Source organism: Haliotis rufescens, unplaced genomic scaffold, assembly GCF_023055435.1.
Source record: "Haliotis rufescens isolate VD_foot unplaced genomic scaffold, xgHalRufe1.0.p SCAF_2, whole genome shotgun sequence".
NCBI lineage: Eukaryota > Metazoa > Mollusca > Gastropoda > Lepetellida > Haliotidae > Haliotis > Haliotis rufescens.
The window spans coordinates 48,301,107-48,321,695 of NW_025963890.1; the positions used below are offsets into that span (position 1 = coordinate 48,301,107).

The 20,589-nt window shown below is 43.3% G+C and overlaps 1 protein-coding gene across 3 annotated transcripts; it reads right to left on the reverse strand.

Annotated features, from left to right (window-relative positions):
* Positions 1-261: 261 nt before the first annotated feature.
* Positions 262-20,040, reverse strand: LOC124146261 (UDP-N-acetylglucosamine transporter-like). 3 transcript variants are annotated; one of them, XM_046516464.2, is made up of 8 exons: positions 19,739-19,839; positions 17,973-18,034; positions 8,940-9,142; positions 7,820-8,075; positions 6,369-6,558; positions 5,084-5,202; positions 3,619-3,752; positions 262-2,516 (listed from the first exon to the last, which is right to left on the reverse strand). In XM_046516464.2, the coding sequence occupies exons 1-8, from the start codon at positions 19,770-19,772 to the stop codon at positions 2,414-2,416; spliced, it is 1,101 nt and encodes a 366-aa protein (XP_046372420.2). In that variant the 5' UTR covers positions 19,773-19,839; the 3' UTR covers positions 262-2,413. The 3 variants fall into 3 exon arrangements, with proteins under 3 accessions (XP_046372420.2, XP_046372419.1, XP_046372421.1); XM_046516463.2 differs by lacking the exon at positions 17,973-18,034 and having other exon boundaries at positions 19,739-20,040; XM_046516465.2 differs by lacking the exons at positions 17,973-18,034; positions 19,739-19,839 and adding an exon at positions 19,463-19,583.
* Positions 20,041-20,589: the final 549 nt, after the last annotated feature.

Genomic DNA, 20,589 nt, shown 5'->3' on the forward strand with positions numbered 1-20,589 from the left:
GTTGGCTGCTTCCCGTGTATACAAACACACTCGACCATCTTACACTACACTAAGACCGCCTCCGCCCGGAGAGCGGAAGGTCCGGGGTTCGATCCCCGACCGCGTCATACCAAAAGACGTTAAAAGATGGTACTTGTTGTTACCCTGTCTGGCGCTCGGCATGAAGGGGATAAAACAAGGACTGGTCGGCTTGGAGTCAGTATACTGTGTCTGAGTGGGGTATTCATGTTAAACTGCGGCATGGTATCTCAGTGAGCTAGCACTATAAATCGGCATCAGTCCGGACTAGTACAAGCAGCCACACACACACACACACGTGCATGCACGTCGCTAAGTGCAATAATCTTGGACGCGACGTTAAACCCCATTTCACCTCACCTTACTCTACACTAGGTGACACTTTTCGGAGCGTACGCACCTTTCTGATTTTACCGCTCGATCATACACACTGTCAAGTAATATCCTTTTCGCCACAGAAAACATTTGTTCAGACCACGTAGAACACATACTCGTTATGTCAGCTTCCATCAAATCAATCATAATAAATATATATATTTACAAGTATAATTATTCTTACAAGGAATAAGTAATCTTCAGTGGAAAAATTAAATACTCATGAAAATAAAACAGGGAACACGTAGCAATGAAGCAAAAATAGACAAATACATCACATCATCATTATTGTCATATATTGCAACTTTGTTGCTAAGCAACCACAGGTTATCACGAGACAACTTATGGGAAGTTATCACATACACATGAGATGTTATCAACAACACATGAGATATTATCACCTACGTTTCCCTTTGTAATTGTTCATTTGTTTAGTATAGATAGCACCTTCTAGCGCCTCACAGACACCTTGGGGTGTATACTCCCCAGAGAGCTGAGAATGAAAATCAGGTGCCCACTGATCCATTGACCGGGGTAATAATTTAAAAAAATTATGTTTTAACTTTTGTTACATTTTTGTTGCCTCTTTTTCAGGTTGCAGGGGTAATAATAGTATAGCCCTATGACATCCACGGTGAATGGCATTTGGCGCATTATAAATGCACATATTTTTAGATGAAATTATTATATACCATGAAAGACGTTGGTAAGTACAACAATAATATACAAGAAGCTGGCATTACACGTCCAGTGTACTCCCTGACCCAAACATACAATAACATGCACACATATAACATACATTCACGTGTTCACAAATTCAACAATTCAATACATGTAAGGCCACAACAAACTGTTTACTTGTTCTTCAGGTTGGTTTTTTAAAGTGAGGAACGGAGGAGACACTGCAACGTGAGCCGTGACAGCAGTGACATCAGTGACAAATATTTTGATATGTTCTCTTGCCAGATGTTAAATTCTCCCAAACAGACGGAACATTCATTATTTGTTGTGACCTCATGTGTCTCAACCGCTTCAGTGCAAGCCAGGAGTTCCACTGGGGTTCACTGTGTTCCCTGGTGTTCCACTGGGGTTCGCAGTGTTCCATGGTGTTCCACTTGGGTTCGCGGTGTTCTATGGGGTTCCACTGGGGTTCACTGTGTTCCCTGGTGTTCCACTGGGGTTCGCGGTGTTCCATGGTGTTTCACTGGGGTTCGCGGTGTTCCATGGGGTTCCACTGGGGTTCGCGGTGTTCCATGGGGTTCCACTGGGGTTCGCGGTGTTCCATGGTGTTTCACTGGGGTTCGCGGTGTTCCATGGTGTTTCCACTGGGGTTCGCGGTGTTCCATGGGGTTCCACTGGGGTTCGCGGTGTTCCATGGGGTTCCACTGGGGTTCGCAGTGTTCCATGGTGTTTCACTGGTATTCACGGTGTTCCAATGTAGCCTACTCTGTTCCATAGTATTGCATAATGTACCACGCACTAAAATTAAATGATGATGAAAGTGCTGACCTTGACAGAAGGTGAGGCAACATTTAATGGTTAGTAACATCCGATAGAGTTAGCGAGTAACTATACAGTGAGTTACAAATTAAATATCGCCGACTTATACAAAGCAACCATACACATATAAATTCACCTACAATCAGACTCACCAACGCACTAACAATGCAAAGAGTACACGTTTTCCTATGCGCTGATGCATGATTTGATTTAAGTCTGTTTGGCCTTGTCTGTGGACTTTGGAATGTAGGATGGTTGGAGAATGAGCGGCCTTCATTGGCGTCCTTTTTAGCCTACAGTGCCCCGTGACTGGGTTTTGTCTGACTAGAAAAGCTTGTAGGCCACCGATAGTCCAGCATGGGTAGCAGGTCCTTTCGCAAGCGTAAATAATGTCGAATTCAATCGTAGATATGGCCTTCCTGACTAGCACCGTCGTTGATAAAACACACGTGTCCATTGGTAGCTTTCGGATCTTACTGTTTGTTATACAACACCTTGATTGGTTGGTCCAGTCACGTGACTATACCATATCCGATTTTGAATGACTGTTGTGCAGTTGACTGGGGTTGACGCTGTAGAGGAATGTCGCCGATATCACAATGGCCGCCCCGAGGAGGAATACGCTAGCGATGGGAAAGACGGAGAGTATTAAAGTATTAACACTGATACAAATCCTTGTCTGAGTCATGAGTGTGTTAAAATAATAATCCCATATGAGGACAAATACTATGGTCTCCGATGTGGGTGAAAACCGTTCTTTGACAAATGACAAATGTTAATCTAAGCGCTAATGGTAAATTCACACATATATGAGTGAGTGAGTGAGTATGGTTTTACGCCGCTTTTAGCAATATTCCAGCAATATCACGGCGGGGGTCACCAGAAATGGGCTTAACACATTGTACCCATGTCGGGAATCGAACCCGGGTCTTCGGCGTAAGGAGCGAACGCTTTAACCACTAGGCTACCCGACCGCCCCGCCACACATATATGATGTAATGAAGTAATTGGTATGTAACTATGTATAAGACATAGCTTCATCATTATGCGTGCATGTGTTTGTTGTTTAACACCGCACTCAGCAATATTCCAGCTCTATGACAGCGGCCTGTAAATAATCAAGGCTCAATCTCATTATAGTCAGACCTTAGTCCTCGCTACCGCTAAACAAAGATCTGAAGACATCTCATTAGAGGTCCCTTCAGAACGACCTTTCATCCGACCAATCAGAGCGTCGCTTACCAGATTATGAAAGAGACAGTCGGACGTGATTTCTAATCATGCAACCTCGAAAACTTTATTCCAAACGATAGTTACGGGTTTAACGACTGAATCCATACAATCTAGCCCATCTATTAGCCATTCCAGAATGTTCTTTTGTTCAGGTTTCAAATTTGTAATCGAGAATTTGTCAAAATATGTTTCGAAGCGTAGTCGCCAATTTGAAATTAGTGCCGTAAAGCACGAGAAAACTGCCTTCTGATTCGTCATTGGTCGGTCAAAGTTCGCGCAAGGTCGGTCAGACGTGACCCGTAATGAGATGTCCTCAGATTTCTGTTTAGCGGTAGCGAGAACTAAGATCTGATTTTAATGAGATTGAATCAAGTCTGAACCAGACAATCCAGTGATATTGTGAGCAACGATCCAGACGACCCGACCGGTTGCTGGGGACCTATTCTAAATCGGAATCCCTACGGGGACCAGTAGGTATGTAACGTCACTTACCAGTTGATGGTGAGGTCGCCAATGATGAGGTAGGAGACGAGACAGGAGAGGACGATGGAGAGGGCTGAGGCGAACCCCTTCACGATGTTGTCGGCGTACTTGATGACCAGCGACACCACCAGTCCCAACGCCGCCTGCAACAACAACGTCAGTTCCATGGTTCCAGACAAAACAACTCTGTATACCTGCACCAACTCCCTCCCGTGGGGGGTACGGGTGGCCCAGTCGTCTAAGGCGCCGCGATTCGCTGTGCATCCCGTGGGCACGCCAGAAACCTATGATTGTGGGTTCGAATCTCGGTTCTCCCCAATTATGTTTCTAGGTTTGTCAGCACCATACACGTGCTCGTGGGTTTCACCGAAGTGGTAAACGTCTGAGACCTGCATCACTTCGGGCTTTCCTCCCATATTCAGCTGACACGCCGTGATATAACTGGAATACTGTTAAAAGCGGCGTTAAACCCAATTTACTCACTCACTCACTCACTCACTCCGTTATTGTGTTATTTCGACTTCGAGCGATCAGACATGCCGTTAGGATATATTCCGCTTTTGAGAGAAAATAACATCGTTTTCGAATCGAGTAACTGCAAGGAAGATATATTTATGCAGGTATTTGCTTGAAGTGAGTAAACAGTATTTCAGTTATCGTCAGATCATAGGTTTTCGGACGGCCATGTTGATCGCGATTAATCACGCTATAATGGAAAGTGTAGCATCAAACAGACATTGTAAATACTCAGATGATGGCTTGCTTTTAAGAGAAAGTTGTCTTTTATAAGTGAATGAGATGTTTTACAGCTGTTCATGTGATTACAGAGAAAAAAACGAATGTTTCTTAAGCGTCCGAAAACCCATAACACGGGAATATATCAGGCATGCCGGCTTAACGTTGGTGGACATTTACCACTGAAACAGCAGGATCTGGTTCTGACAGCCCAAGGATCATAAACAGCAAAGGCGTGAACTTACGGAAGCCTTTTAGGGCCATTTGTTTTGTTGCTGTTTTTTCCCCTTGAAATTTCAAGATACTAAGTTGAAATTTCAAGACACTAGTTGAAATTTCAAGATACTAAGTTGAAATTCAAACAAGATACTGACTTGAAATTTAAAGATACTTAGTTAAAATTTCAAGATAATGACCTTGAAGTTTCAAGAAAAAAAAAAAATGTCCCTAAAAGGCTTCCGTATGATCCTCCCCACACCCTGCGCCTAATCGCACTGGGCCACCGTGCACCCTGTATAGACTGTGAATACTTAACGTCATAGTCTAGGGATTGCACACGCACAATATTCACCAACGTGAACCATTCACTTCAGTCATATTCACGACAGCAAACATTAAATTTTTCTGACATATACGCATTTATCAATGTGAATGTGTTGACGGATGTATATGATATTTATTACTATAAGACATGGAGTGGGCGTGGCTTAGGTGTACTGAGCCCTACAGCGTCTCTTACCTGTTGTATGACTATCAACCACGTCAATACATTGTAACCTTGGAAGAACCCGTGTTGTAGAATTGCGTCAGTGTCGGAGAATGCTGCACACATGACACCAAATATGATCCCTGATACGGCTGAAAAAACAGATATTACATTAAAAGCGACAAAACCCTTTCATATTCATATAAAGACATTTCTGCCGATTGTATTACATGTATATCAAGAGCATGTGTCTATGAATCATTATCAAAAACAGTGATGATACCAGGAGTTCACGAAAAGGTGAGCGTATCCGGCACCCGTCAGAAACACATGCAAAGGCAAGTCAATTGTTCACATGAAAACACGGAACCTTTTGTCAAAATAGGGAATAGTATCGGACATCATTCTTGTCACTAATGCTTCAAATTTGGAAATGTCCTCCACGTATACCATAAAAGCTTTTGAAAGCTCTACTGAGACCTTGAATGCTGTAACCCTGATTTAAGAACTTCTGAGCAAGAGTCGTATGACGCTCTTTGAAATCTTCGTAGAAAGAGCATGCTACGTTGTACCTCAAACGTTGTGATAGACACCAAAGGCTGGAGCCGCTGGAATATTGCTCGACATGAAGGGAAAGTTGAAACAGATGAGGCGGTCTCACTGGTCTCCTTTATTTCCCGTTCACATGGGTAAATCAGTGGAAGGGAAATGGCTATTTGAATGTTTTTTAACGATATCAGATTATCGATATACCGATATAGCTTAAGTTAAACTTCTTGGCCAAATTTGTTTTTACTTTGCTTTACATGACAAAACAGATCAGCAAGAAAGCGAGCACAATTGATGCCCAAGGGAATCCGACTTCTTGCCTAACTGTCTTTTGGTTTGGTTTGGTTTGTTGTTTAACGCCGCACTCAGCAATATTCCAGCTATATGACGGCAGTCTGTAAAAAATCGAGTCTGGACCAGACAATCCAGTGATTGATATCATGAGGATCTCCAAGCAATTGGGATCGATGACATGCATCAACCATGTCAGCGAGCCTGACCACCCGATCCCGTTAGTCGCCTTTTTACGACAAGCATTGTCACCTTTTACGGCAAGCATGGGTTGTCAAATTTTACATTTGTGTTATAAGTGAGTAAGTCCAGCATTTCACATATTGTTTTCTAAATAAACTTCAGATGAAAAGAAAACAACAAAACATTAACCTGAAATAATCCATTTAAAGGCTTTGACGTCCAGCTGACGTTGTTTTTATGCACAGAAAAGTTATGCAATTGTCGTTGCACGTAAGTTTGATACCGTAGATATTACCTAACTGAACGTTCCGGATCCAGAGGGACTGTTGGGACGACTTCAACACCTTCTCGAAGTAGACCCCAGCAAAGCCGCTACTGAGACACATGGCGATCACAGCTGACAGGCCCATCATCCAGGAAGCTCTCCCCACGCTCTCATCAGTATCCACACACTCGTCTCCGTGACAACTGCGGGGCACCGGGAGCTGTCAGAAGATGTCAGATTCAGAAGCAGGAAACACAAAGAACCGTAGGCCATGTAGCTCATCTAACTCTAACTGACACTACTTACTGAGGTAAACAGATACAATCGACTATAAATAATAATACGAGGGAAATGTGTTATTATTGAAACGTAGTTGTGATTCTCCCATGATAAACATGAATGTTTTATCTGGATAAATGGAAGTCATGGGACCAAATAACCTTTTTATAAGGTTGCCACGGAAACTAAAACAAAAAAACCCGATACGAACTTCAGCTTTTTGCATCTTTCGTTTCTTTAAATATGGTTAACCATTTCTGACAGATAACAAAATCTCTTCTGATCTTTTGTAAAATGTACACTCATTGGTGACTACGAACCCATCTCAGAAAATCTCACCTCTATTCATTAAGCGGTTCTACTTTTTGAAAATAACGACATTCAATTTTGATGACGGGAAGATCTTAAACATTTTTGGTCAGAAGCATTTACAAAAGTCAAAGGCAACGGACTAACAGGTGTAGCATCCATATCAAATAGCCTTACAGTTGTCACTGGTCATGTCAACGGCCTTCGTACTGAGGTGAACATTGGCAACACGGGGGACATACACCAAAGGTTGTGTTATAACCTACATTCTGACAGTGAAAGACGTGTAGAATCAGATCTATAGAGAACACAGGAAGAGAAAGTGACGAAGTTTTTTTTGTTAGTTGTTTAACGCCGCAATATTCCAGCTATAGGACGGCGGTCTGTAAATAATCGAGTCTGGACCAAACAATCCAGTGATTGACATTATGCACATCGATCCACGCAATTGGGATGCGATGACATGCTTCAACCAAGTCAGCGAGTGCGACCACCCGATCCCGTTAGTCGCCTCTTACAACTAGCATAGACGCTTTTTACGACAAGCATGGGTTGCTGAAGACCTATTCTACCCCGGGTCTTCACGGTTCAATTAGACAAAGTAGACACAATTTATGGAAAACAGCTTCTTTATTTACTTAGAAGGCGACGTTTCGGTATAGATTCTTATACGGCTTGACAACGGTATAAAAATCTATATCGAAACGTCGCCTTTTACAGTAATAATATCATTTCTCAGATGGTGGATACGCATGTTTCCTTGGTGGTGGTGACAGGAGCTTGACAACAGTATAAGGATCTATTCCTAAACATCGCCTACTAAGTAAATTAAGAAGTTGTTATCAATAAATTGTGTCTACTGTGTCGGTGACGAAGGGACCGGAAGTTCTTACCTGCACTAGAGCAACGCCTACTGTGAGAAGCACCAACGACACCCACTTCAGATTCGTCAATTGCCGTTTGAGGAACATTACTGAGAACATGGCTGTCGTGAGGATCTTGAGCTGGTAGGTGACCTGGAAGGTTGCTGCGTCCAGACTGGACATGGCCACAAACTGCAGGTTGTTCTGGAGGGTGTACAGCCCCGACGGCACGGCTAGACGGAGGGTCTCCCTGACCTGCTCCCTCACGCTGCTGGTGGGCAGAGATCTGCGGACAGATACAGGTATGAGATATAGGCCACCTGTGAAAATATCTCCTTTTCCCCCGACGCTCGATAGTGAGATACATCATATTTCACTAGACACATGAAAAAACCCTGTTCTATTTAGTGTGTACTTCATTTGTTGTTGACAGTGTTTTTGGAAACATTTCCCCAAAACAATTTAGGCGCAAACATTAAATTCTTCCCCCTTATATTCAGTGACCTTTTCACACACGGCTTCCTTCATTCAAACAATATATAGTGCCAATTTTACAAGAAAAATAATTCAAAATAATAATAAACTCGATAAAATGCTTGAATTTTTTTTTTTAATTTACGTACTGCTGAGATTTTATTTCACACCTTCTGAATTAATGAATACCAATTTACTGTTTGAGATATTTAATCTGACTTACACGCGCATTAAAGTTACAAATTTTTGAACAAACATGGCAATTTCTAGAAGGCTGGAGGCACCCATATAAGCGCGACAAGAGGTAGATTAGAAGCATTATTTACTTCCAGAATTTCCTCTGAACTTCCATCACTATTTTGGATTCAAGAAGGGAGACAGGTCTGCTTCAAGACATTAGGCAGTGACAAAAGTATGGACATTTGTGAGTGTACTGACATATATTATAGGGCCTATTGCTGCAGATTCTATAATTTGACCCCATGAAATGCCTTTTGTGGTTGTTGACCTAAAATTGAATTGTTTGATAGGCATGACTTGGAAAGATGAAGGCATTTACAGTAAATAAAGAAATTGTTATCCATAAATAATTTATAGGACTTAACAAACTGTGTCGAATTCCATCTTCTCTATCATATGGTCGTTTTAAGGGATAATGGAGGGGAGGTAAACTCACTTGTCCTCCGTGAGCGCCACCATGACGATACATGTGAAGAGTTTGATGACCTCGGAGAGGATGACGGCCGTCGACGTCAGGTACCGTGGCCCGCTGACATGCGCAATGCGGGAGTAACGTATTGTCAGAACGAGGCAAGTAGTCTGTATCACGAGTGTGGCAAGACTAATCGTCTTCTTCTTCTCCATCGACACCAGTCGTCTCTGAAACAGCAACGTTACTTTACAACACCATCTATACACACCTGCCAGATGGTTATGCACACCATTCAACTAATACATTCAGGCCAGGACGTTAGATAACAGTGTTCACTACCCCTCTCCGTGAACTGAAATAAGACACAATTCGCTATACACTGAATCACCACTTGCTCATATTAAAAAGGCAGACCATGTGCCTGAGTGGAGGTGAATGAGAGTGAGTAAGTGTGGTTTTACGCAGCATTTAGCAATATTCCAGCAATATCACGGCGGGACACCAGAAATGGGCTTCACACATTGTACCCATGTAGGGAATCGAACCCGGGCCCTTCGCCCTGGGGTGAACGAGAACTGTTGCCCCTCAGAACAGACACATGGTACTCTCTCTAATTTGTCAGTAGTAAAACGAACAGAATTAGTGATAAATAGTCTACAAATACATTTAAGTAATGCTTTCAGATCAACTGATCACCTTCACATGGCGAGTGTCCCGTGTGGCGACGGCTTGTCTATGTCTCTCACGAAGTGTCATGGCGCTGTGCTTGAGTCTCAACAACCGTTTGTCGGTATGTCGATAGAACTACGGGAATATTCCCCTGGTATAAGAACGACGCGTAACATCTGTCTCCCCGTTCACATCAGTTCCAATTGAATTGTTAATTATTCAAAAGGACCAATTTATAAATTAACTTTTTTGACAATTAGCATTACACGGCCAATGTAATACGCTTACTGATGTAGACGCTTCAGTGGTCAAATGTAAATGCCAGTCTAGCAGTGTTGACAGATGTGTTGGTTCCCACTCCTTTACTCGGTTCAATGTTATTTTAAATTAATGTTATGTTCAAATAATTCATGTTATTTAATCAATAAGCCAAGCGGTTTGTGGCTTTGATTTTATAGTACCGTGTGAATCTGTGATTCGAACCAGGCGAACACTCACTACCTTATTCACAGCTCAAACATGATGGCTAATACAAACTTAGCTACAGAATGTGAATCCACATTGTGGATTCGGATCGCAGGCAGGACTCAACCTAAAAAGTACCAGAATTTGTACTTTACTAAGAAGGTGTTATCCCAAATACAACACGAGTAACATGCAACCACAACCTCCCAGACCTAGGGAGGCACAACAAGATGATTGGAAAATGTGAGCGAGTGAGCTTTGTTTTACGCCGCTGTCACTACGGAGTGTACAGTATTTAGTAAACAATCAGCCACGTCACACATTACCATCACACTTTCATGACGTCAGTCAGCTCTTCGGACAAGCATAAGTAACGAGGTGGGACTGAGTTATAGGGAGCATTGGGTACTATGACCAATCCCAGTCCAGATGCCCCATTGTGAAACAACTAGTGGTTTTGAAGACCTATTCTGTTCCAGATATTCAGTGTGGGGACAAGCATGGGGTACTTGTGACCTATTCTCGTCCAGATGTCCCATGGGGAGAGAAGCATAGGGTACTGAAGACCTATTCTGGTCTAGTTGTCCCCTGATGAAACAAGCATGGGGTAACTGGTGACCCATTTTGGTCCAGCTGTCGAATTGGGAAACTAGCACGGGCTACTATGACCTACTTTGGGCCAGATGTCCCATTGGGAAACAAGCATGGAGTACTGGTGACCTATTTTAGTCCAGACGTCCAATGGGGAAGCGAGCATGGGGTACTGAAGGCCTGTTTTGGTCCAGATGTCCCGTTGGGAAAGAAGCATGGGGTACTGATGACCTATATTGGTCCAAATTTCCTGTTGGGAAACAAACATGGGGTACTGAAGACCTATTCAGATCCAGTTGTCCAATGATGAAACAAGCATGGGGTACTGAAGGCCGGGTTTGGTCCAGATGTCCTGTTGGGAAACAAACATGGGGTACTGGAGGTCAGTTTTGGTCCAAATTTCCCGTTGGGAAACAATTGTAGGGTACTGAAGACCTATGCTTGTCTCCCAATGGAACATCCGGACCAGAACATGTCACCAGCACCCTTTCCTTATTTCCCCATGGGACATCCGGACCAGAACATGTCACCAGCACCCTTTCCTTATTTCCCCATGGGACATCCGGACCAGAACAGGTCACCAGCACCCTATGCTTATTTCCCCTTGGGACATCTGGACCAGAAAAGAGTGGTATAGGGACGGCTGTCATCCTTGACAGTGCCCACATGAAGACACCTGTCACAACCGTGTCATCAACCTATGTCATATACACGGATATACTAGCGAAATGATAATTTGACGTTTAATGGTGGAGAGTCAATATGTCATTACTATGACACTTATATTTAGTGCGGTGGACGTGGATACAATAGAAGGGTGGAGCTGCTGTAACAGTATCTCAGGGCTGCTTCTTATAAACGATTTCGATACACAGCTCAGAGACACGGTTATCGCAGCTAAGTTGGTTGGTTGTTTTGTTATTTAACGCCGCAATCGGCAATATTCCAGCTATATGACGGCGGTCTGTAAATAATCGAGTCTGGACCACGCAATTGGGATCGATGACATGCATCAACCAAGTTAGCGAGCCTGACCCCGTTAGTCGCCTCTTACAAGCATAGTCGGCAAGAATGGGTTGCTGAAGACCTATTCTACCCCGGATCTTCACGGGTCTCCGCAGCTTAGTCGAGTAAGGAAAAGCACATAGCGTGTTTCAACGTAGAGTTAGGTTATCAGTAAGTTTGACGGCGTTAAATTAAAATTGGAACCGAACGCGCTGCGGGAGTACAAAAAATGCAAACACGTAAATACAAATATATGTTGTGTTAAGCCCTGTAGATCCTTTGTTAAACCGACTTCCCTGCATGTTAACGCTCTTGTTAGTTAGGCATAGTTTGAGAGAAGTAAACGAATGACAAAGACAGATTAGTTTAAACTGACCGTCAGTGTGAAATCAAAGGAAGGTAATGAAGGGAGTGGCCTGCTCATCCCATATCAAACGGGTTTTTTATGAATAACATTTTGGAAATGAACATTTGTGAAATTTTGTCAGCGGATGTGTCTTGTTCTATCATCGCTACACCACAAATAATGGAAACTGGGAAACACCACGAAACACACATTGTACAGATCGATGTCACTGCTGTATGTATGCGTCAAACATATACGGACCGACAACAGACTCAACGTGAGACACATACAGACAACAGACACATTCACTCGCAGAGTCACGGACAGACAACAGACACATTCACTCGCAGGGACACGGGCAGACAACAGACACATTCACTCCCAGAGTCACGGACCGACAACAGACACATTCACTCGCAGGGACACGGACAGACAACAGACTCAACGTGAGACACAGACAGGCAACAGACACATTCACTCCCAGAGTCACGGACAGACAACAGACACATTCACTCCCAGAGACACGGACAGACAACAGACACATTCACTCCAAGAGACACGGACAGACAACAGACACAACGTGAGACACGGACAGACAACAGACAACGTGAGACACGGACAGACACCCGGACAGATATACAATATTTGACGTACGGAGAGACATCAGAGCGATCCAATCACTGACAACACGACCGCCAGACATTTACACTATCTGCCTCAAGTTTGCCTTATTGTAAAAGTGATGCTCAAAGCTTACGTAATGTGACCACACATCAACCGCCTCGTCACATCACGTGGAGTGAATCTTGATCGCCTTCCTGAACACTACCATACAACATCAGGCGGTCCACGCAAGGATATTAATGAATCCCTTTATGGAGCTAAAAGGTTACAAATGACAAAGAAATTATTTCTGAAATGTCCCCTTTGACATAAGCCTATACACAAAGCGGAAAATAATGAGCCGCTGGAATTCCGCTTAAAGGCCACAAGAAGGAGGTCGAGCGTGTTTACAGGCTGTGTAATGATATATATGTGTGTTAACTGTGTCCGCGCCACAGTGAGACTAAAATCAGTGTGTTGTTACAGTGGGCAGATCACACACCAACAAAAGTTTTACAGACTCCAGTATATAGGCACGCGTACACGCGAACTGGCCACAACACTAGGGGCCCTTTAATACGAGGCATGGGTAGAACCGTGTTTACAAACCCTCGAATGTACAGGGCTGAATGTAACCCGACATACGATTAGCTCATGGCTGGTTGGTCATTCCGAGGTTTGTTATAACCAGAGACCATATTATATGGTCTCTGTTATAACCGAGTATCTGAATCTTCATGTGTGCATTTTGCACATGGAATGCGTTATTGCAGTTCATCCAATATTCCTGTAAGAACATTTTCTATGTGTATTCAAACAACATAAAGTACACTTACCCACGTTATATTCAGAGAGAAATCGTGTCCTTACGCAGTATTGTACAGTTAATGGATTCTGTCACTAAGGTATTCTACTAGGATTCTATTCTATTGTATTCTGTATATTCAGTGTACTCAGTGTACTCAGCGATGAGGCGGGGCAGACGTGTCATGTTATACAGCAGAGATATAAACCTTACCTTACCGATGCACAGAACAGCTGACGTACCTGGCGTCACTGAAGCGTGACGAGCTGCGTCAACGAACACGCCGATCTCGTCCAGTGTATTCACGAGTATTACCTGAGTGATACCTCACTGTGTTGACAGACGAGGAGGCTGATGAATTATGATATAGGTCTCAGGTAGAGTGAGTGAGTGAGTGAGTATGGTTTTACGCCGCTTTTAGCAATATTCCAGCAATATCACGGCGGGGGACACCAGAAAGGGGCTTCACACATTGTACCCATGTCGGGAATCTCAGATAGAGTCAATATGGGTTACAATATACGCCTTAGAGGTGAGGTGAAATGGGGTTTAACGTCGCGTCCAAGATTATTGCACTTATATAGCGAAGTGCATGTACGTGTGTGTGTGGCTGCTTGTACTAGTCCGGACTGGTGCCGATTTATAGTGCTAGCTCACTGAGATACCATGCCGCAGTTAAACATGAATACCCCACTCAGACACAGTATACTGACTCCGAGCCGACCAGTCCTTGTTTTAGCCCCTTAATGCCGAGCGCCAGACAGGGTAACAACAAGTACCATCTTTTAACGTCTTTTGGTATGACGCGGCCGGGATCGAACCCCGGACCTTCCGCTCTCCGGGCGGACGCTCTACCACTTGACCACGGAGGCGGTCATATACGTCTTAGATATATGGTCCGTATGTTGTGATCAGTTTACTACATTCGTAAATCAAATAACAGTATATGCCAGCAAGACAGTATCATATGCTATAGCCATGGTGCTGTGTTACGTATGTAATCTACACATTGATCAATCATTAAAACATTAAACAGGATCAGACGTTCTGCAAAGGGTAAATTCAAGTAGAAGGCAGCAAGGCCAAATGGTCACAGGCCGCCATGATGATCTGGTTACATATAAAATCTAAACAACATGTTGCCAGGCTATAAATATATTACAAGTAGAGTTGTTTCCTGATTCCCTGTGAGTACGTCACGTACACAGCTGAAGCAATAACCGTAGCTCACACTCGGACGTGGGGTTAAGGGTACGTCACGTACACAGCTGAAGCAATAACCGTATCTCACACTCGGAAGTGGGGTAAAGAGTATGTCACGTACACAGCTGAAGCAATAACCGTAGCTCGCACTCGGAAGTTGAGTTAAGAGTACGTCACATATACAGCTCAAGCAATAACCGTAGCTCACACTCGGAAGTGGGGTTAAGAGTACGTCACGTACACAGCTCAAGCAATAACAGTAGCTCACACTCGGAAGTGGGGTTAAGAGTACGTCACGTACACAGCTCAAGCAATAACAGTAGCTCACACTCGGAAGTGGGGTTAAGAGTACGTTACATATACAGCTGAAGCAATAACCGTAACCCCCACCGGGAAGTGGAGTTAAGAGTACGTCACGTATACAGCTGAAGCAATAACCGTAACCCCCATCGGGAAGTGGAGTTAAGAGATTGTCACGTATACAACTAAGGCAATAAACGTAGCTCGCACCCGTAAGTGGAGTTAAAAGTACGTCACGTACACAGCTGAAGCAATAACAGTAGCTCACACCCGTAAGTGAGGTTAAGAGTACGTCACATATACAGCTGAAGCAATAACCGTAACCCCCACCGGGAAGTGGAGTTAAGAGTACGTCACGTATACAGCTGAAGCAATAACCGTAACCCCCAATCGGGAAGTGGAGTTAAGAGTACGTCACGTATACAGCTGAAGCAATAACCGTAACCCCCATCGGGAAGTGGAGTTAAGAGTACGTCACGTATACAGCTGAAGCAATAACCGTAACTCTCACCGGGAAGTGGGTTCAAGAATACGTCACGTATACAGCTGAAGCAATAACCGTAACTCTCACCGGGAAGTGGAGTTAAGAGTACGTCACGTATACAGCTGAAGCGATAACCGTAGCTCGCACCCGTAAGTGGAGTTAAGAGTACGTCACGTATACAGCTGAAGCAATAACCGTAACTCTCACCGGGAAGTGGGTTCAAGAATACGCCACGTATACAGCTGAAGCAATAACCGTAGCTAACACCCGGAAGTGGGGTCAAAAGTACGTCGTGTGTGCATGATTCAAACATCATTTGCAATTAAATAATCAAATCAGTAACTTCGAAGACATCATCAGCCATAACAGCATTGAATTTCAATAATATTCGGAAACAGCTGAGCATAGTTTCCATCACATACAATACCATTTAGAAAGTTATTGATCAAGAATAAAAAAAGGAAACGAGCTCAGTATACAGCCTTGTCGCATGCCTGCCGGGATAGTATTAATGGGAACCAGTATCTTCAATTCTTTATTCATGTACATGTGTAGGCCAGCGGCCCATGGTACAATATTTGGTCCATCATTACATTTATAGGCTTAGTGTTTGGAGTCTAACATTCATAGCATGGTATATAAAAGTTGCACCATTTCTAATAACAGTTTCTTTGTTTACCTTTGGGAACCAGTATCGTAATGATCACTTCGAGTAGAGGATCGCCCTGTCAGGTTTAATGACTGCAGTGTGTACCCACCCCACTGGGGAAACAAACATGTGCCAGTCTGGCTGCCCTGACCGTATATCGAGGCATGTGTACGGGGCGATTCTTTGAAATTTCTGTTTTAATTCCCAGATACTGGTGTCAATTCTGGTGACAAAGAATAACGTTTAATGAAAAATATTGATTAGGAATGTTTCTTTAATTTTGTTTCAGTGAGCATTTTGATTATTTGTAATCGCCTCCAGCTGGTCCCTTCTGCGAACACATGGCTTGACAATAGAGTTGGCTATGTTATACGGCGAACGTCTCATACCGCCATGAGAAATGTGGATCTTCATTCATGTTTTGTTTGTTTGTTTGTTTTTTAACGACGCACTCAGCAACATTCCAGGTATATGACGGCGGTCTGATCATAATCGATGCTTATTGTGTGACCAGCTCAAGAGTATGAAATCCTAGAAGGGACATTGTCGCGTTGTCAAAAGTGAGTGAGTATGGTTTTACGCCGCTTTAAGCACTATTCCAGCAATGTCACGGCGGGGGACACCAGAAATGGGCTTCACACATTGTACCCATGTAGGGAATCGAACCCGGGTCCTTTGCCCTGAGGTGAATGAGAACTGATGCCCCTCAGAACAGACACATGGTACACTCTCTAATTTGTCAGTAGCGAACGCTTTTACCACTAGGCTACCCCACCGACCCCGACCCCGACCCCACGTTGTCATTAGTGTTCACTGGACGAGCATACATCAGATCCACTTGTGCAGTCAATTTATGAAACAGAATACACACTGGCCGATTCTGTGTCCTTGAAGGTAAAATCAATAAGTAATTACCCCCAATGAGCAGATGTGGACTCCGCGTTGGTGGCAAGCTATTTGTAAGTGTAATTATGAGTAATGTAACAGGTGAAAATATTTCAAAACATTTTTTAGATATTTATGGGGTTCGTGAATTATACATAAATTCATTTTACCCGTCGCAATAGAATGTCATGTATACGTCTTCTACCATTCTGTATTGAGCTACGTTGCCATATTACATCTTGAACCATTGATTACCGCCGTCAAAATCCCCTTTCTACTATTATACTATGCAGATACTTCTAGCCAAGCTGAAGCAGCCTGCATAAGGCAAGGCTCGGGCATTCATACAGCATGTACGAGGCTGAGCTGAGATAGATCATACAGCCTCAGAAATTCCGACAGCCTGTACGAGGTTAAACCAAAGCAGATCCTACAGTCTGCACGAGGCTAAGATCAGGCATTCCTACAGTCTGTATGAGGCTAAGGTCAGGCAGATCCTACAGCCTGTGTGCGACTAAGGTCAGGCATTCCTACAGCCTGTATCAGACTGAGGTCAGGCATTCCTACAGCTTGTATGCGACTAAGGTCAGGCAGATCCTACAGCCTGTATGATACTAAGGTCAGCCAGATCCTACAGCCTGTATGAGACTAAGATCAGGCAGATCCTACAGCTTGTATGCGACTAAGGTCAGGCAGATCCTACAGCCTACGTGAGGATAAGGTCAGCCAGATCCTACAACCTGTATGCGACTAAGGTCAGGCAGATCCTACAGCTTGTATGCGACTAAGGTCAGGCAGATCCTACAACCTGTATGCGACTAAGGTCAGGCAGATCCTACAACCTGTATGCGACTAAGGTCAGGCAGATCCTACAGCCTGTATGAGACTAAGGTCAGGTAGTTCCTACAGCCTGTATCAGACTAAGGTAAGGCATTCCTACAGCCTGTATGCGACTAAGGGCAGGCAGATCCTACAGCCTGTATGCGACTAAGGTCAGGCATATCCTACAGCTTGTATGCGACTAAGGTCAGGCTAGTGACAAAGGGACTTACCATCAACTTGTACAGCATCATAACCCAAGTGTCAGCCAAGGTAGAGGTCCCGTGTTTAACAGCTGGCCAGACAAACATCAAGTTTACAGTAATGACTCGACCGGACGAGCTGTGAGCTCAATGTGCGATCTGTCCACGTCACGCAGGTGAAACATATGCCATGTGCACACACATACATACATACAGGTATAACGTCGAGCGCCTCTCCCCAGGAGAGAACCCTAGTGTAATCTTACGTCATTCGACGTAGCTCCAGGACTTAAACCTTTTGGGGCCTTTTTTTCCTGAATGCAATTTATATCTGTTCAGTAATAATATTAAGTAGAAATATTTAAAACGGAAAGAGAGAGAGATAAATTAGCCTACATAATATAGCTTTTCAGATGTTCGTTTCATTCATCTCAATCTCCACAGAAACGCATTATCTTGACAATTTGTTGACATACCCGGAAGCGACATTTAAGGTGATTAAAGCGTCAAACAGCATGTTCTGCTTCAGCGAACATGGCTTGCTGGGTCGTATATGATTCGGAAAAATAAAATCTGCATTCTTCTTTTATGCGACCACTAAACAAGCCCATATGTATCTATTTAATAAAAATGCATGTTAACTGGATATTTGTACGATCATTTATTATTTAGAGAAATTGTAGTACTGTAATGACTTTCAACAGAACAATATGGCAAATGTTTAGATTAATGATACGACATATTTTATAGCAGTATATCGGGTTACGCCGGCTCGAGCAGGTTATTGGCCAAGCTAGATACATTATTCATAACTGGAATGCCATTTCAGATAAAATGAAAACCAATCCAGGTGTTAATGCTGGACTAAAAGCCCTGTTGACTTAGAAACAGGTGGACTGTCTACCTGTATACATTAAACAGCATGGCGGCAGGGATGCAGCCGCCGTCCTATCTATCAAGGCGACCAGGGACGATATAAATATATCGACAATTCTCTATCTACAATAAAATATTCACAGTCGTAAACAGGGCCGTCGATTCCATTAATGTTCTTATCATCTAACACCTGACTTAGACTCGCTCAATGATGAGTTGTTGTGATAACATTGTATATAATCGTATGTATTCGTTTTAGGCACAAACTACGATGTCTAATAGGTATACACAATGAATTATATATATTAAATAATCCTGCTTTTGTCAATAATACACAAGATGCAAAAATTATAATATTAATGCAAAATGCCCCAGATATCGCCGACTTAGTAAAATGTGTTTAAAAATGTATGCCTGGCGGAAACACTTTTAAAACGTTGTTTAAACAAGTATTTTTTACTAAAGTTCTATTTTTTACACTAACGGTACATGTTATAATTATGTTAAAAAATAGAAAATATGTAATAAATGTTTTAGTGTATAGTGTCTCATCGGCCTATGTGGGCCTTGCATAAAAGTATAAACATGTTTTTATGATGTAAATAACTCATGTATTTTTCATTAATTCATTATAATGTACATACAATTAACCGTCTTCAGGAAATCCATTCAAGATCTGTGAGCAAAGGAAATGAGAGGCATACTGCTTCTTCAACATGACGAAACGCAATACGCCAGTTATTGTAACAACATGCTGTGTATAAACCTAGGTACAATCATGGACAAAATCAATAGACAGTTGACGTACTCTAGCCGTTAAAGGCTCTAGCATCACGTGTGGGTATTCTAGCATTTTGAGTGCATCTGGTTGTGCGTGACCATCCATCGTCAAAGAACATGTAGACATCAGTGGAACTTACCAATGCCGATGACAGCATGAGTCGGGTCCGCCATATTGTAGGCTTCGTCAACCAGATGTTGTATGGACCGCGGTGTTGATTCGGCTTGCCTCGCGGGACGAGGTTGGATCCCAAGGCTGTGTGAGACACGGTTGTGAACAGACAGGTCTGGCGGCCTTCCTCCATACATGCACCGAGACGTCAACGGCGATTTCAGTCGCCCTCAGCAGAGAGGAGGTTGAGTACAGGTGTACCTTCGCTCTTCCGGAGCTGCGGTGTGGCTCACACCTGTCATACATTGCTGGCTAAACCGTAAACCTTTCCTTGTCACTTTCTCTGCGTGAATACAATAACATGCATTTTATCCCCCCATGGGCGTTGTTGATTCCACGTGGAGAATATGTAAATGATTACTTTAGTTGACACCCTCCTACCATTTCGCTCAGGGTAGAAATGAAAGAAAGTGGTAACACTGGAAAGTAACCAGTGTCGTGCTATATATGTGCTTATTCAATATTTGATTACACCTGCCTCGGTATTGTGAATGTTTTTTGACGCTTTAGAATTACCCACGCGCAGTAAGACTTAATTACGTCAATTTAGGTGAGTGTGGCATTGAGAACGGGAACAGTCGCTTGGCCTTTCTGTGCATATTTAGCCCGCAAGTGTCAGAGCTGTTGTCAACAAGGCAGTGCACTCATCTGATTCACCAGAAATGCCCCTGTCACACTACAACGTACAGCAGTAATTATAACGTCGAAGAGACACGCTGTGGATAAGTTAGGTGTAATTTGTATGCGTTAAAAGCACGTTGCAGTACGCCGAGGCTTAAAAAATTTTTTGTGCATGCACAACAATTTCGGCGTATGGGA

Coding starts and splice junctions, on each gene's coding strand:
- LOC124146261 (XM_046516463.2), bottom strand. CDS start 19,903: ATGGAGGAAGGCCGCCAGACCTGTCTGTTCACAACCGTGTCTCACACA. Junction 8,076..8,939: donor GTGGCGCTCACGGAGGACAA/GTGAGTTTACCT, acceptor ATCTGTCCGCAG/ATCTCTGCCCACCAGCAGCG. Junction 6,559..7,819: donor TAGGCGTTGCTCTAGTGCAG/GTAAGAACTTCC, acceptor ATCTTCTGACAG/CTCCCGGTGCCCCGCAGTTG.